We start from the raw sequence: 17,671 nt of genomic DNA, 5'->3' as shown, positions 1-17,671 counted from the left end.
TCTTAATCGTCATTTTAGCCCCCGCAGCACCCCTGGCACTGTGCCTCACACATGACAAGCAGTAGTAAATATGCACTGAACTGAATTTCATGCATGGATATCCCTGTCGCTTGAGCCTTATTTCTAATGTTTCTTTTTGTCCCACATTGGCCCTATTTCCTCTAACTTGCACCCTTGTGTCACTGTGCAGTTTAACTGATCATTTAGGCAACAGGAAATAATATTAGGTTGTATTTACTGGAACAGAATTTTTGATCCACTTTTTTTTATTGGAAAAGTAAATAAAAACACTATCTTTTATACAAATTAAATTATGTTATGGGTAAGCATTCTTCAACAAAAAAGTTCCATAATCCTAAACTAGAGATGTGCTGCTTTCTGCTATCTTAAAAAAATTATTTTTAAAATTTACTGGAGTTAAATAAAGCAAAGAAACAAAAATTTCCACATTGGCTATAAAAAGTAATACAGAACTATCCTGGTTTCTATGGACATATACTTTCAAAATAGAAAATTAATATTCAATGGAAAAAAGCCACATACTTTTCATAGTTCCATCTTCTTCTTCTTCGTCCTCACTGTTTATCACCATGGTCCCCAGGTCAGACTCTAACATCGTGCTGTTATGCTCAATCATGGTCTGAGCCCCTTCACTCATGGTGCTTGTGGCCCTCATGGTGCCCACACATTCCGAGCTGGTCTTCACCATGGTGTGGGAGTCCAGCTCATCTTCATCCTGCAAGGAAAACACTGCAGTGAAGGAAGGCTTTTCTAAGACAGCTGGATTTCTTAATTCTCAACATATTTTTAATCATGAAAAATACTATTACTACTAATTTTAATATAAGGATACACATACAAATGTTATCATAAGAGTCAAAGTTATCCAAAAGAACCTAAGCTTTAGGTAATTAAAGCTATCTCAATAGAAATTGATGAAATAGAAGGCTGCTAGCTATTTTTAAAATAAGAGTCGAAATATGTAAATTATCAACAAATGCATAGCAAAGAATATAGTGACAAAATAAACAAATTAAAGAGAGCACATTAAAGACAACATGTTGATGCTTATTATAACAGCTATAATAAAATTTATAACCTTATACAAAGGCAATTAGCTTTTGAAAAAATTCTGATAAATATACGTAACATAAAATTTAACATTTTAATCATTTTTCAGTATATAGTTCTGTGACAATGAGTACATTCATAGTGTTGTGCAATCATCACCTACACCAATTTCACTACACCCAGAACTTTTTCATCATACCAAAGAGAAACTCTGTACCCTTTAAAAAATAACTCCCCAGTCTGCCCTTCTCCCAATACCTGATAACTTGTATTCTACTTTCTCTCACTATGAGTCCTATTTTCCCAAAGTTCAACCTGAGTCCCTAGCTGCCAAAAACTCCTATCATGCTGTGCTCATTCTGTCTCCCTCTCTGCTCATGCCTTCTTCTCTACCTAGAATTCTCTTTCTTCTCTATTCATTTTAACTAAATCATACCTAGTCCCAGATCAAGTAAGTATTACCTTCATGGCTAATTCAGTCTTTACTAATTACCCTCTTTTCCAATCTTTTGTAGAATTTATAATCTGCATTACACACTTTTACATTTAAATTTATGATCTCATATTGTAACTGTGTAAAATCCTTTATAAACATAAGTATCATATAGATAAGAATGCCTTACAGTACTTCTGACTTTACTCAAGTGTTTCATTCAGTATCCCGTTATACAGAAAACATTATATATTTACTTTTTCATAGAATTATAAACTCAGGGACGTTTAATAATTCAAACCTTCATTTTATATCTGAAAAAAACTGAGGCCCACAGAAAGTAAGAGATTTTCCCAAGGCCACACACCTATTTAGTAGAGCTGAAAACAAAACCAAATAAAAACCTTAGAACTTGAACTAAAAAACTAGTTCCGTCATTTTAGTCCATTATTTCACTAAATACATGTACTTAGTTACATTTAAATTTTGACCTACTTGCATGCTTAAGAGGCACAGGCTTACAATTTTAACAGCTATGTCACCAGCTCCTATTCCCAGAGTTCCATACAAATTATTTGGTCATTCCTACTCAAAGCCACGATCTTCTCCCATTTGGCTTATTAAAACAGCCTCCTAACAGTTTTCACTGCTTCCAACTCTTGCCCTCTTTTGTCTCCCACACAAAAGGCAGATTGATCCTTTCAAAAGACAAATCACATCGTGTTACTCTCCTGCTCAAAACACTGCATTTGGCTTCCCATCACACTTAGAATAATATCCAAAATCTCTGTCATAGCCAAATGTGATCCAGCCCAGTAATATCTGCCAACCCCATCTCCTATCACATTCCTTCTCACTCATCAAGTTCCAGCCATGCTGGCCTTGTTTGCTGTTTCTTGAGCATTCTAAGCATGTTCCTCCTCCAGCCTTTAAGTTGGCTTGTCTCTCAGCCCAGAATACCCTTCCACACCAGCTCGATCCTTTACTTAAATCAAGTCTCTCCTTAGACGTTACTGCCATAGTGCAGCTTTTCTGACCACCAATCTAAAATTAAAGTCTCCATCATTCTTTATCCTTCTCTATTCTTTATAGCCCAAACCTGGTTTCTCCACCACTAGAATGTAAGGTTAATAAAGGCAGAATATTTCTTTTTCACTGATGAACACCTGGCACACAGTAGGTATTTGACAAAAAATTTATTTAATGAATGAATCAATTTATCTTTTCACTCATTAGTTTATTCAATGAACATTTATTGCACATTTACATGTTAAGTCATGAACCAGGCATTGAGATCAATAAATTACAAGGTATTCTAAGTGCTGTAAGAAAAGTGTTGGCAAGTACAATGGGAGTATCAAGAATAGAGCCTCTGGCTCTGCCTTTAATAAGTGAAGAAAGCCTTACAGAGGAGGCTGCCTTTAACCTAGGTTTTGAAGGATGAGTAGACTAGGTATGTAACATATGTAAATAAATTTGAGTGGGTACTTTATAGTACAACTTCTTTCTCACAATAGAACTACTCAGCTCAAAAACGAGAGACTGAATTAGGTGTCATACTTTTATACTGCCATAGCACCTTGTGCTTTTGCTGATCATACACTTATGACACAAAACTGTAGTTGTCTGTACATCTGACTTGTCCAAATCTCCCATTAGTCTCTAAAATCTATAAGGGCAGTAACCAGATCTTGTTAACAGTTATATTCCTGGTATCCAGTACAAAGCCTTAGTCTAATTACATAATCTATTAAATGAATGGTAAAGCCCTCACTTTGAGGTGGTGCTAAAACACAGGACCAAGGACAATGCCATGTAAGGTTCTAGTGTAGGGCTTTATTTAAACCTACTTATTATTTTAAAAAATAGAATGACTACTGAAGAAACTTTAGGAAGAAAATAATGCTATTAACTAGAATTACATTTAATCATTAATCTAACAATGATTAAAATAGTCATCATCAATGAGTTATTAACACTATGCTAAGGATTTATTGTAGGCTACTCCCATTGTACCCTCTTATTAATCCTGTGAGATATTATTATCCCCATTGTACAAATAATACACCTGAAGTTTAAATGGGTCTAATAATTTATCCAAGGTCATACAACAAATAAGTGGAGGAGCAAGGATTCTAACCAGGTCATTCTAATTCGAAAGCCCAAGATCTAATTTCCAACTGAATAAGGCTTTTAAGTTATCTACAGAATTTCTCAAGTCTAATTTAATTTATATTACAGGTTAGCTAGAGCACTTTTCATTTTGCTAAGTTAAGAGATGAAAAAACGTCAGGCCAGCGTGGCTAAGTGGTTGAGCGTTGACCTATAAACTAGGAAATCACAACTCCATTCCCGGTCAGGACACATGCCCGGGTTGCAGGTTCAATACCCAGTATATAGTATGTAGGAGGTGCTGATTAATGATTCTCTCTCATCATTAATGTTTCTATCTCTCTCTCTCTCTTCATCTCTGAAATCAATAAAAAATATTTAATAAAAAAAGAGATGAAGAAACTAACATACATAAATAAACTGATTTGTACTTGTTTAAAAAGCGAATTTTACAAAAAGTTGGGATTTACTCTTCCCAGTAGATCCCACTGAAGAGGGAGTAAGTGAATAAGGGAGGGAGGGAAAAGTTGGATATTCTATCAGTTCTTTTAAAAAATCTACTGTTAGATTAATATTTTATCGTGGTTACAACCAGTTTATTCCCAAAACACTAAATCTATTTTTATATGTGTGAGTCATTGTCTCTTATCCTTATAAGATTCAGTGCTGTGACCATTAAACTTAACAAGAAACATAACATCTGGTTGGTGTGAAATAATACTTTGAGTCTTCCTATGTTCTATATTAGAGATGAATATACAGAGGGATAATGAAACCTGCACCTCTGGATTCACACAATTGGCTTAGATAATCTATAAAATTATCAAAACACTGAATCAAGTAGGGAATGATTGCTTTACTGTTTATTATTATTTTGTTAATCCTCACTTGAGGATGTATTTTTTTCCCATTGAATTTTTGAGAGAGAGGGGAGAGAGGGGTAAGGGGAGGAAGACAAGAGAGAAAGAGAGAGAGAGAGAAAAAGATCAGTGTGAGAAATACATCGATTGGTTAACTCCCACACACCTGATCTGGGACTGGGAATTAAACCTGCAACTCAGGTACGTGCCCTTGACCAGGAATCAAACCTGAGACCCTTTGGTGTGTAAGGTGACACTCTAATCTGAGCCACACTAGCCAGGGCATATTTTTACTTGCATAGTCACTTTGCTAAAGGATGCTAATCTAATTTACAAATTGTCAGTAAAAAAAAAAAAAATAGCAATGAAAAAAAGTGAGCACTCAATTCACTAATGAGACAATGGCACTCAAACAGTAATTAATGAAGTCCAGATGGAACGAGAACTGGATTGTATTAAATTAGAAAACTCATTTGGTGATGGTATTAAAAACTCTTCAGCAACACTTTCTACTTTTTGAAAATCATTAATTCTGAAAAACTTGATATTATACATTATTGTTAAAATTTCATTTGATACTTTTTATAATAAAATATATATTTACAAAGTTTTTCTAAAGCTATACTTCATTTATATGTACTCTGTTATTCCTCACAGAAGAAAAGCAGAAGAAAAACATGTTGATACTTCATAGAAAAAGGTCTGCAGAACAGATGCTTCCCACTGTAGAAAGCAGCCAATTCCAGTAAGGAATACAATAGCATTTTCAATCAGTGGTCATCATGTGCCAGGAATGCAAAACAGAGTACTGATGATAATCCAGGTTATGAATCATAAAATCCACATGGAATACAAATATTTGAAAACATTATTAGGAAATCCTACTCCATTGCTAAGACAGATTTATGCTACAACAGTCTGAGAAATAATCAGAGACTACATTAGGTATCTTTACATTTGCAATACCTACTACCTTAAAGGATTGGCAACTACTACTTGTCTGATTTTAAGGATATGAACACAAATGTTTTAGAAAGCATTTGTCATTTGCAACATTGAGATTGTTCAACTATTCTTAAATAGGTATCTTTATCATTGAAAAAATTCTTATTATTTTATTTCTCTTCCTGAAATAATATTAAATATATCTGCACTGCCAATGCAATACATAACAGGACATTACCAGTATAGAGAGCAATTTTCAAACAATGTGCCACAAGAATTTTTAAAACATGCAATACCTGGGTATTTAGTCAGGTGCACTAACCTCTTTTCCCTTTGACTGTTAAATTAGAATTGACAACAGCCAACACAACAATAGCCATCTGGTGTGAATGCCCTGTCTTTTCTAAAAATATAATATATATTTTATTGATTTCAGAGAGGGAGAGAGAGATAAACATTAATGATGAGAGAGAATCATTGATCCGTTGCCTCCTACATGCCTCCCTAATGGGGACCAAGCCCACAACCCAGGCATGTGCCCTGACTGGGAATCGAACCGTGACCTCCTGGTTCATAGGTCAATGCTCAACCACTGAGCCATGACAGCCGGGTTAAATGCCCTATCTTGAACCATAAATATATAGGTCATATAATAGAGTTGTATCTTACTGGTTGTGTTGCATAATAAGGTTGTGTCTGATTGGTTAATTCTTGGCACCAGAAATCCTTATTTATATACAAGTATAGGCTCCTGACTTTTTAAAAAGTCACTTTGGAGCAAAAAATAGGAAGTATTTGCTATTACTATTTTTTTGTAAATCAATCAAAATTATACCTACTTTTTTGTAAGATTGGCAAAAAATATAACATTTTTTGGTGTGCTGTGAATTTTAGCAATTAGTTTATGTGTGCCATGAGATTAAAAAGGTTGAAGCTCAATGGTATAAAGCAGTGATTTTCATGGCTTTCATTCAACTAAACAATTCTAAGGAGTATGCATTCTGCTATAGCATGAAAAAATTATTTTCAGGAAAAAAATGAATGTGTAAGATATTTAAGTGAACCAGTTATACAAAAAGTAGCAATATTACAGTCTGTCCAGATTATTTAAAACCTCTTAGAGGTGCTAATCAGGGATGGCACTGACAGCAAACATAACAAACATGCTATAAATGCATCACAGAGCTTTTAATATATTGAGGGAATCCCCACGGGCCCCAAACAACTGGAAATCAGAGTGAAAATAAACTAAATCTGACCTGAGGGCTGCCTTAGGGGCCTGTGATGATGGGGTATCTGTTTTAGTGGATAAAGGGGAACAAGAAACACATTTTGGGGTTCTCTCTAACATAGAACTGAAACCCCTGTTAAAGATTGGGACTCTTGAAGGTCTATATCGTCAGTGAAAAGATGAACAGGAAAAAAATGTACTCAGAGGTGAAGAAGATGACATGCAAACTTGTCTGTCTCACATGGGCTATAGGTAAAGATGAGGAGGAGTGGACTGGTGATGGTGCTTCCCTTTAGAATGTACAGGCATGGGTTTGGGCTTTCTAACATTATCCTCGTGGTCTATGTGGATAGACCCCATATGAGAAATTAACCTAAAGCAGTCCCAGTACCGAAACATCCCGAGGGCTGATGGAAACAAAAACCTACACTACTTGGATTCATACTCATCCTTTAACCCAGAACTCACATCATTCGGAGATAAAATCCAGCTAAACTTGAGCTCACAATCCAAAAGATAAACAATTAATAAACAAGTTACTGCCCTAGCCGGTTGGCACAGTGGATAGAGCGTCGGCCTGCGAACTGAAGGGTCCCAGGTTCGATTCCAGTCAAGGGCACATACCTTGGTTGGGGGCACATCCCCAGCAGGGGGTGTGCAGGAGGCAGCTGATTGATGTTTCTAACTCTCTATCCCTCTCCCTTCCTCTCTGTAAAAAATCAATAAAATATATTTTAAAAAATAAAAAAATAAACAAGTTACTGAGAATGGGTAGAAACAAGACACAATAGAACTGAGATTCCCTTGCTACTAAGAATTACATTAGTCCCCTTAGAAAGCTGGATCTTTCTAAGATAAAGATTTCTAGGAGAAAGACAGAAAAGAGTAGATTTTTAAAAATAACATTCTAGAGCAAAGATATTTGCCTTGCTAAATAAAATAAATAAATAACATTCTAGATTTAAAAAAGATAACAAACACAAAGGTAGAAATAGTCTAGCTAGAATGGAAAACAGTAAGTTTGGTTGCATTAAGGGATGGCCTACAGCTTATAGAGTACTTTAAACAGTGGGAAGCAGCATAAATTGCTTGGCAGAGGAGTGATAGGAACCTGGGAAACTAAAGGATGAATTAGAGAAGAAGACTGGAGACAAAAAGACTGGAATCAGAAGGTTATTGAAATACAGATTTGAAGTAATTAGAGCCTATACTAAGAAAGGTCACATAGAAACAGAAATGACAAGTCAAATCCGAAAGAAATCATGAAAGAATCAAAATATTCTAGAAACTTGCTGGACACTCAAATATAATGGATCAAAGATAACTCCAATATTATGAACCTAAAGAGACCAAACTGACTCTAAAGAGGAAATTGTAAAAGATTCTAATTTGAAATGATGACGACAGAGTACAAAATAGATAATGCCAATTATTTGTAATGAAAAAATGACTTAATGAAATTTGCTACTTCAGCATACTAGTATAATAAAGGCACTGAGAAATGATTATTAATTTGTGATGAAAGAGTCAAATAGATCAGCACAGCATGTGCAATGCAACTTCAAGGAAGTGAGCATAAAATTGGGGAAAACCGTGCCAGGAATCTTTTACTTCTCTCCTTGTGCATCACTAAATCAGGGGTTGCTGATTATGTTAACATGCTAGCCTGTGTCAATAAATGAATTTCAATTATTGAAGTAAAAAAGGCAAAAATCAAAGGGTCCTATTGCACATTCGCTTGTATTTTTCACAACATGGATGAGCCCTATGTACCATTAAAGTAAAAACACTCTCTCTAAAAGCAAAGTGAAACTATTGCCTGACCCAAATTCTGTTTCCACATATGGTAAAGGATAGCATTGACTCCATTGCCCTGTTATCAATATACCCTGTAGTATCTATTGTTCCTCTGTTACAAGTGAAAGGCCCACAGTAGGGTCAACTGGTAAACTCTGGTCTCAGTATCATATTCAAGCCAAACTGAGCTCAGCAGTACTGAGAAAACATCAAAAGTATTCTCCTTCAAATACTTGCTCTTAAGTAATTAGAGCAGATAATTAACTACTTAATAAGCAGATAATTATTAAGCAATGCTTCAATGTTTGACAGGCTGAAAGCAAATAAATTATCTACCAGTTAAAAATTACTAAGATTTGCAGTATCTGAAAATCTGTACAAAGAATGAACTTTCTTTTCATTGTTATAAGTAGGTGGTCCTTCTATTTCACTGCAAAAGCAGCATAAGAGCTTACTCAGCTGCTGTCTTTGACATACCTGTCCCTATCAAACAGAAATTTCAGCTTTCATAGATCCTAATGCCTTTGCATGTTCACAGGCATGTTTTAAAGTTCCATTAAAGCTTTCAGGATCTCCAAGAGTCATAAAAGACTTGTTCATCAGTACAACAAGCCTAAATGGTGAGAAGGCGTGTGGGCAGGACTTCAGAGGCTCAATGGAGCAAGACTGCACAAGTTCTTGGCATTATATTAAAAGTTTCCGAACAAAAGATTATCCTACATCCCATGTGCACAATATTAATATACAACAGAGTAAATTAAAAGTAAAAGCAACCTTAAACATGACTTTTTTTTCCTCTCACAGCCAAAGGCTTGTCAAAAGATTAACAAAATATAAAGAAAATTATAAAAATCAAGTATTTTAAAATAAAAGTAACACCTTTAAAAACTGTTGTTACAAGAAGTTTATAAAAAAATCCACAAGAGGGCACCAAAGACAAAAGACTAGGACAAATCAATTGGAGACTTACATAGATAAAACCGGTTCACAAAACAGATTATTACATTTACTAACATATCAGTACCTTTAAGAAATTGACTAGTGGACAATGACTTTAAAAAAAACTGACATATTTTAGCTTTGGCCAGGTGGCTCAGCTGGTTGGAGCATTGCCCTATACACCAAAAGGTTGTGGGTTCGATTCCTGGTCAGGGCACATGCCTAGGTTGGGGTACATACGGGAGGCAACTGATCAGTGATTCTTTCACATCGCTATTTCTCTCTCTCTCTCTCTCTCTCTCTCTCTCTCTATATATATATATATATATGTATAATCTTCCTCTCTATCTAAAAATCAATAAACATATCCTAGGAATAGGATATAGTTTAAAATGCCATCACCACTGTCAATGAGTAAAACAGAAATATGTTTAAAATATATTTTTATTGATTTCAGAGAGGGAGAGAGAGAGAAACATCAATGATGAGAAGCATCAATTGGCTGCCTCCTGCATGCCCTCTACCGGGTATTGAGCTCGAAATCCGGGCATGTGTCCTGACTGGGAATCAAACCGTTAACCTCCTGGTTCATAGGTTGACCCTCAACCGCTGAGCCACACTAATGAGGCACGTTAAATTCTATTTTTAACTAAGCAATATCTATGTTTCTAGGGGCATGTTGCTTATATTCAGTAATAGGAAATATCAAATATTCATATTACTTTATCACTGCATTCTAAACTGCATTTATATAAAAAGATTTATAATTATAACCTTATGTTCCTAGAGCAAATATAACTAAGGGCTAATTTATCTTTGAAAACAATTTCTTTTTCTTATTCTTTCTTTCTCTTACTCCTTTTCTGTTCCATTATGATAATTATTAATAGCAAGCAGAAACTTTAATACATACTTAGCAAAAGAAATATCACTTGCATAAACTTAGAAATTATAATATAAAATGACTTTAAGAAGTCAGTTTCCAAAACATACAATTGAAGCACAATAAATTAACAATATTAATTTTAACATGCAGTTTACACTACTGAAATTCATGATACAAATGAAATTCTGGAGCAGAGGAGTGTCAAGGCAACAATAACAACAACAAAAAATGCCCCCAAACCAAATACAAGGTGTCCCTCCAAAAATGTATATACACTGTGAGTAATTATTAATTCCAATGGATTAAATCTGAAAAGAAAGAAACATCAACTGAGCTATCAGCTACTAAAGGTGTATGCATTTTTGGGGACACGCTTTACTTATCACATGTTTGATTTAAGCACAGCTGATCAAATATTTCACATACTATTCATTACACACCTTATTATTTTAAAATGCAAATACATCCTATGTTGATGATACTCTTATGGCACTATCCTCCTATATAATAAAAGGCTAATGTGGAAATTGACCAAACAGCAGAACAACCAGTTGCTATGACATGCACTGACCACCAGGGGGCAGATACTCAACACAGGAGTGCCCCCTGCTGGTCAGTGCATTCCCACAGCCAACCTCACACAGCCGGCCAACCTCCCATGGCCCCTCCCCCCACCGACTGGCACCAATGGGCCCCCGATCAGGACTGGGTGAGACAGCCCCGATCAGCCCTGATCACTAGCCAGACGGAGGGACCCCACCCTTGCACGAATTTGTGCACCAGGCCTCTAATACTAAATAATAAGGGGTAAAGTAAAACCTATTATAAAGCAATTCTATACATACATTTATTGATTTAATAAGTATCAATTAAGTATTTATATGTAAACACTTACTGTATGCCAGGCAATGTGCTAAGATATAATATTTGTCCTTAAGAAATGTACAGTTTGGTGGAGTTAGAAAGTAGAAAATAAAATACAGTGAGATAAATACTTTAAGGGAGCAGGGTGGGCACTGGCCTAACTGGACGTGGAGGAGCATTAGGGAAGGTCTCCCTTTCCAGAGGAGTCAATGACGAGGATGACTCCTGAAGGATGAGTTAAGCAGGAAAATGAGGGTTAAGTAAGTAGTCTAGGAAAATGCAGAACCTATGCTTTTCTTTAAAAACTTTTTGAGCAATCCCATCTTTGCTGATGGTTTCTCTATTAGCTGCAGAAAACCTGCTGTTTCTCTAATTGTCTGAGTTCTCCCTTGTGATTCAAACTTGCATAGTCAACTGCCTGCTACACAACATGATGTGGATGACCCATGGGTGCCTCAAATTAAACCAATGCTGACGTGATCTCATCTCACTCAGAAAGCTGCCCTAGAAAGAGAGCTGCTGGAGTGTTTCAGGCACAGCACAGTATGTGGAGAAGAAACAAAGTCTCTGACTATTCTATCGAGAAGTTCGGTTGAGAACATATTGTTGCTGATTTGTTCCCTTTTTTTTAATGGTCAAAATACAACTACATTTTTAGGCTGAGGAGTAAGGCCCTAGAAGAAAGCCCTAGGAGAAAGCCTAGGAGAAGGCCCTAAGGATAACATGATTGACTGAAAAGGCAATCAGAGAGGGGCCTTTTAAGGGAGTAGGAAGTTGGAAATCAAGGGGCAATAAAAGAAGTCCTGCTCTTTATGCATATCTCTATCACAGTATTATCATGCTGCACTTTGATCAGCTATCAGTTCATTTGTAGCCTTCCCCACTAGACTGCAATCTTTTTGCAGGCAAATACCATGTCTAATTTTTCTTCTGTACAAATTTTTATGAATGGAAAAAAGGTATATCCTCTGAAACAGGGAGAATGAAAAACGTAGTGAAGATACAGAAACATATTAAAGTTAGAAGGAAATTGAAATCTAGAGTGCAGTAAAACAAGAGAAAAATAAGTTATAAAAATTGGAAAGAAATAAAACTACCTTTATTCATAGATAACATGAAAGTAGAAAATTTTAAAGAATGTACCCCAAAACTCCAGGAAATAATGAGTATAGCAAGGTCACAGGATATAAGGGCAATATAAAAAAATCATTTGCTTTCTAAATACCAGCAATAAATAATTAGAATTTGTAATAGAAAAACATTTTTAATAGCACTAAAACACATTTAGGTCTAACATTATGTGTACAGAATCTATGTGCACTGAAGAACGAAATCAAAGCTCTAAATAAATACATTCCATGTTAATGGACTGGAAAACTCAATATAATTTCTTCCTAATTTAATGTATAGATTCAATTCAATCCCAATAAAAATTCCAACAAGCTAATTTGTAAATGTGGACAAAATTATTCTAAAGATTATATAGAAAGGCAAAATACCTAGAATAGTTAACACAATACTGAATAAGAAGAATAAAATTTGAAGACTCACAGAATCCAATTTTAAGACTGCTAGAGTCCCAGGTGTACTTTTTAATGTCCAGCATACAAACTTACACGTCCCGATTCCTCCAAGCCCCACCGCCAGGCAATGGCTTTGGAGTAATCCAGGGACATACAGTGAGGAACTGGACTGTTTGACATTGGGGCAGGAACATGGGGGCAGCTTTCTCCCAGACAGGGGTGCTCACAGGGGTGATTGTTCCTGAGGCAGAACCTCCCCCATCACAGAGCTGACTGGCAGCCATATCTGAGTTTCCATCAGCATGGCCCACATTGTTTGCTCCACCCTGGTGATTTCCTGAGACCTTGCCCCATTCAATTTGCTGCCCCACCCAAGCTGTTTGCAGCTGCTTTTCCATAAGAATGGCCTGTCCTGACTCAGGCTTCAGGCTTTGCTAAAATCTCTTAAACAAGCAGCAGCTGGAATCAGCATACCCCAAAGCTATCAATAAAAGGCCCAAGACCCAGCACTAATACCAGCCTGACTTGCTTCACAGCTGGGCTTTGCCTGGGCACTTCCTAGCCCAATACAAATAGCAGCCATCTGCAGATATCTCTCTGTAGCTCCTGCCGGGTGGCCTCAGGCAATGGCTGACTTTGGACCTCCCCTAGAGGCCCCAGAGCCAGTCACCTGGTGAACAGCTTCGACCATAACATATTACAACTCTACACATCTACAAGCAACACACTCAAGGGACAGACTCAGTGAGCACCAAAGCCCCACTGAAGCAAGTCCTGCTTCATAGGGGTGTCTCCTGCATATAAGCTCTTCTATTGTAGACACAGCTGGTCCTCACAGCCACCTGGCCTGGAGGCCAATTCCTCCCAGTGACGACAACTCCTCCCAGTGACGCCAATCAAGGCTCAACTACAACAAGACTGTGTACACAGCCTACACAGGGACAACCAAGAGTGCCCAGCTCAGGTGACTAGGGAGGCTGAGCCACTGGGCCCTACAGGACACCTATTACACAAATTTAAATTGGCCAAAAGACACTCCACACAATGAATGAGAAAGATCTCCACCAAGGCACATCAGCATGAAAATTTTAAATAACAGGGAGAAAGTGAAGATCTAAAAAACTTCCATAAAATATTAAAAGAATTAGGCATCAGAATATCATCTGTCTTGTCATCACCAATACTGGTAAGTTAGAAAATATACCAAGGCTTTCAAAATGTTAGGGGAACATTAATGCAGAACTTTATACCCAGAATTTTTTTCTTAATATTATTTTATTTCTCAATTAGTCTACTTTTAATATTATTATATACTAGAGGCCCGGTGCATGAAAATTCATGCACTGGAGGGGGTGTCCCTCAGCCTGGTCTGCCCCCTCTCACAGTCCAGGAGCCCTCAAGGGCGGGAGGTGACCCAGCGATCAGGGGAAGGCGATGCCCCATCACACCTCTGCTGCTGCCAATGCCGGCAGTATAAGCCTCGGGCAGCCCTGGGTGGCTGGGCGGCCGCCATCTGAGGCTTGCTTGTGCCTTGAGCTGGCCCTGGGCAGTTGGGGGACTGAGGGGACTGGGGGACTCTGTAGGCAGGCGTGCGGGGTGGACTCGGCATTGCCACGCGCCTGCCGCCCAGGCAGGACTGAGAAGACTGAGTGCCGCCATCTTGTGGCTGTGGGCGCAACCATCTTTGAGGGCGGGACAGTCAATTAGCATATTCCCTCCTTATTGGCTGTGGGCGCTGCCATCTTTGAGGGCAGGTCAATTAGCATATTCCCTCCTTATTGGCTGTGGGCACCGCCATCTTTGGGACAGCATGAGGGTCAATTAGCATATTCCCTCTTTATTAGATAGGATTGGCATCAGGTGTACAGCATCATGGTTAGACAATCATATACTTTACAAAGTGTTCCCTCTAATATTTCTAATACCCACCTGGAACCATACATAGTAATCACAATATTGCTGACTACATTCCCTATGCTGTACTATACATCCTCATGACTATTTTGTAACTACCAATTAGTATTCTTAACCTCTTCTGCTTTTTCACCCAGTCCTCCAACCCTCTCCTCCTCTGGCAACCAGAATTTTATACTCAATCAACAGTAAAGGTAGAACTGAGACACAGTCAGAAATATAAGGCCTGAAAAAAAAACTGCTCATGTTGGGAAGCTCCTGGGAGAAATAGTTAATCAAAATAAGGAAGTAAAATGAGAAAGACATGATCCAGGAAACAGGGGATCCATTACACAAGAGAAGAAAAAGGAATTCCTAGGATAATGTTGAAGGGAAGTATTGGGGATGACAGCTGCTCAAGACTAGAAAGCAATCAGTTCAGGTTAGAGGAGGACAGAGGCTACAGAATGAGTCAAGGAAAAAGTATAACACTAATAAATGTTCTGTGTTTGAAAGGGGAGTTTACAGCTCCTGCAGAGAATGTGGAGATGTAGCCTTTGAGAACAAATTAGTAATACATACATAGAAAAATTAACAACAAACAACAGTATAAAAGCTAAGAAAATTAGTAGCTATAGAAATCACAAAAAGAATATACAATCACAATATATTGTGTGTTTACATGGTTGTGACTATGTAATACTGAGTAGGGATTTTTTTTTTTTGAATTATGGTTTAATGATAAGGGGGAAATTAGAGAAAACAAGTAATCAATTCCTTTTTAAAGAATTTCAATTTGCAATCAATACTTCTATCTCAAATCTGACATAACCTTATCAGAAATTGTATAACTGCTAAGACAATATTGTTTACTTTTAAAAGTACTAATAAATATTTGACTGAACAGTGAGATTAAAGTATTAATAAAGGAACATGAAAACTTAAAAGTAAAAATCCTAGTTTTAATCTTGCTTCCTCTCCAGTTTTGTTTTTAAAATGCACTGTAAATGGAAAAAACTAGTTCCTTAAATGTCCCTCCTGCTTCTCTAGTAACTCATCTTCTAGTGTGGCACTCCTAGATACTGTGCAGACCTTATAAGCCACTAATCACTAATTCTTAAGATATCAGAAAAAGATAATAAATATTTAATGCAAACTAAGCATATTTTGAGATTTAATGAAGAGTACCTCATTTGTATAATGAAACAGTAAGTGCTATTGATATAAAGAAAAAAATTATAGAAAAATGACTCAGAAGAAAAAAATCAATTTTTTGAGGGTAATTACGAACCGAATTTTCTTCCTCCTCTTCCAATTCTCGCTGCTGTTCTTCATGTCTTTTAGCTTTGATCTCCATAGCTTCTGCAATCAGGTCTCTTAAAATCGATACAGGCTTTGCATTCTTGATAAAAGGATGCTAGAAAAGTAAGATTCAAAGGTATAATTTTAAAAGATTTATCTGAATTATATCTAAAAGATGTTAAAACAACATGTAAATAAATGCAAACCAGGATCTTCAATGATTGTTCTTTCATCCAGAATTAAATGTATAGGTTAAGAATAGAGAATACTGCCCTAGCTGGTTTGGCTCAGTGGATAGAGTGTCAGCCTGAGGACTGAAGGGTCCCAGGTTCAATTCCGGTCAAGGGCACATGCCTGGCCGATCCCCAGTAGGGGGCTTGATCCCCAGGAAGAGGCACGCAGGAGACAGCCAATCAATGATCCTCTCTCATCATTGATGTTTCTATCTATCTTCCCTCTCCCTTCCTCTCTGAAATCAATAAAAATATATTTTAAAAAATAGAGAATATTGCCCTAACCAGTGTAGTACAATGGTTAGAGCACCAGCCTGCATGCGGAAGGGTTGTAGTTTCAATTTCCAGTCAAGGGATTTTGCCTGGGTTGCAGGTTTGAACCCACATCCCAGTTGGGGCACATTTGGGAGGCAAATGATCAACGTGCCTCTCTCACATCTCTTTCTTTCTCTCCCCCCGCCCCCCCAAACCGTTACCCTTCCACTCTCTCTCAAAATGACTGGAAAAAATATCCTTGGTTCAAGATTAACAAAAATTTTTTAAAAACATAGAATAAGTCAGGTGCTTTAGAAATAAAATTTTACTTTTTGGTTTACTTGTTTTTAAAAACCATTAAAGCACAAACACAAAAATGCAATCCTGCTAGTAAAACTACATTAATGAAAACTACCTCATAGATATAATTATCCAAAGGGAGTTTAAAGTAGGTTGGAAAAAAGATAAAATTGTTTTTAAAGAATTGGTGATTACATTACATATAAAAATAAAATTATGTATTAGTTACAGATTTTAATTAACCTTAATAAGCTGATAGCCAGAATAAGTGGTCAAAAGAAGGCAACTATTTTCTTACTTCTTTTACATATTTCCTATTTTATTAGGTATTGAAAATGTAATCATTCCCAATGGAGGAAAAAAATGGCAATAAAATGTTTTCAGAACATGAATATTGTTTCATATCTATAATATAGAAAAATAACTTTTCATTTTTTTTATTCTACGCTAATTTAACAAAAATATCTGAATTTATTACAAATCTGGTAAACAGAACAGAAACCACCAGAACAGACCTGTATTTTTGATGATTTTTTATTGAGAGGGAAGACTGTGAGAGAAACAGAGGGTAAGATTAAAAGTATAATTGGGAAAGATTATCTTATTTGGAGGCAATACAGCTTCAAAATGTAATTTTCATAATTAACTGTCAGTAAATAGACCCAGGTAAAAGCTGAGTTATTTAATAAAGAACACAAAAATATTCTCAAAGACAAAACAATTTTAGTGCTAAAGAAGAAATTACAGATATGTGGAAGAGGCTTTAAAATGGTGAACATATATCATTTGAGGAAAGTATGAGCAAGAATTGACCAGATTACAGAAATAATAGAATCAATAGCAAAGAACCAATAAATTATTTTATAACAGTTATAGACTAATCACCAGATAACTTGAGTTCCATTAACATAGCTGTGGTAGACTCCTGGTTCCACCAAAATAGAGTTGTGGCTAGGTGCCCAGTAGCCCAGCTAGATCCTACCTTTCTTAGTCCCCCACTCAGCTGGCTGTGGCTAGGAGACTAAGT

At 36.6% G+C, this 17,671-nt stretch overlaps 1 protein-coding gene across 1 annotated transcript in view; it reads right to left on the bottom strand.

The window, feature by feature from the left end:
- The window catches only part of STK3 (serine/threonine kinase 3), a 210,217-nt gene that overhangs the window by 70,305 nt on the left and 122,241 nt on the right, over nucleotides 1–17,671 (bottom strand). The window contains exons 8-9 of the mRNA XM_070392037.1: nucleotides 15,846–15,971; nucleotides 544–736 (exon numbers count right to left, since the gene is read on the bottom strand). Of these exons, the coding sequence (XP_070248138.1) occupies nucleotides 544–736; nucleotides 15,846–15,971 (319 nt within the window). The remainder of the gene's footprint in view (nucleotides 1–543; nucleotides 737–15,845; nucleotides 15,972–17,671) is intronic.

Source organism: Myotis yumanensis, unplaced genomic scaffold (assembly GCF_028538775.1).
Source record: "Myotis yumanensis isolate MYYU_CA2020_CCGP unplaced genomic scaffold, mMyoYum1.0.hap1 SCAF_15, whole genome shotgun sequence".
NCBI lineage: Eukaryota > Metazoa > Chordata > Mammalia > Chiroptera > Vespertilionidae > Myotis > Myotis yumanensis.
This window is presented reverse-complemented; position numbering and strand designations above follow the sequence as displayed.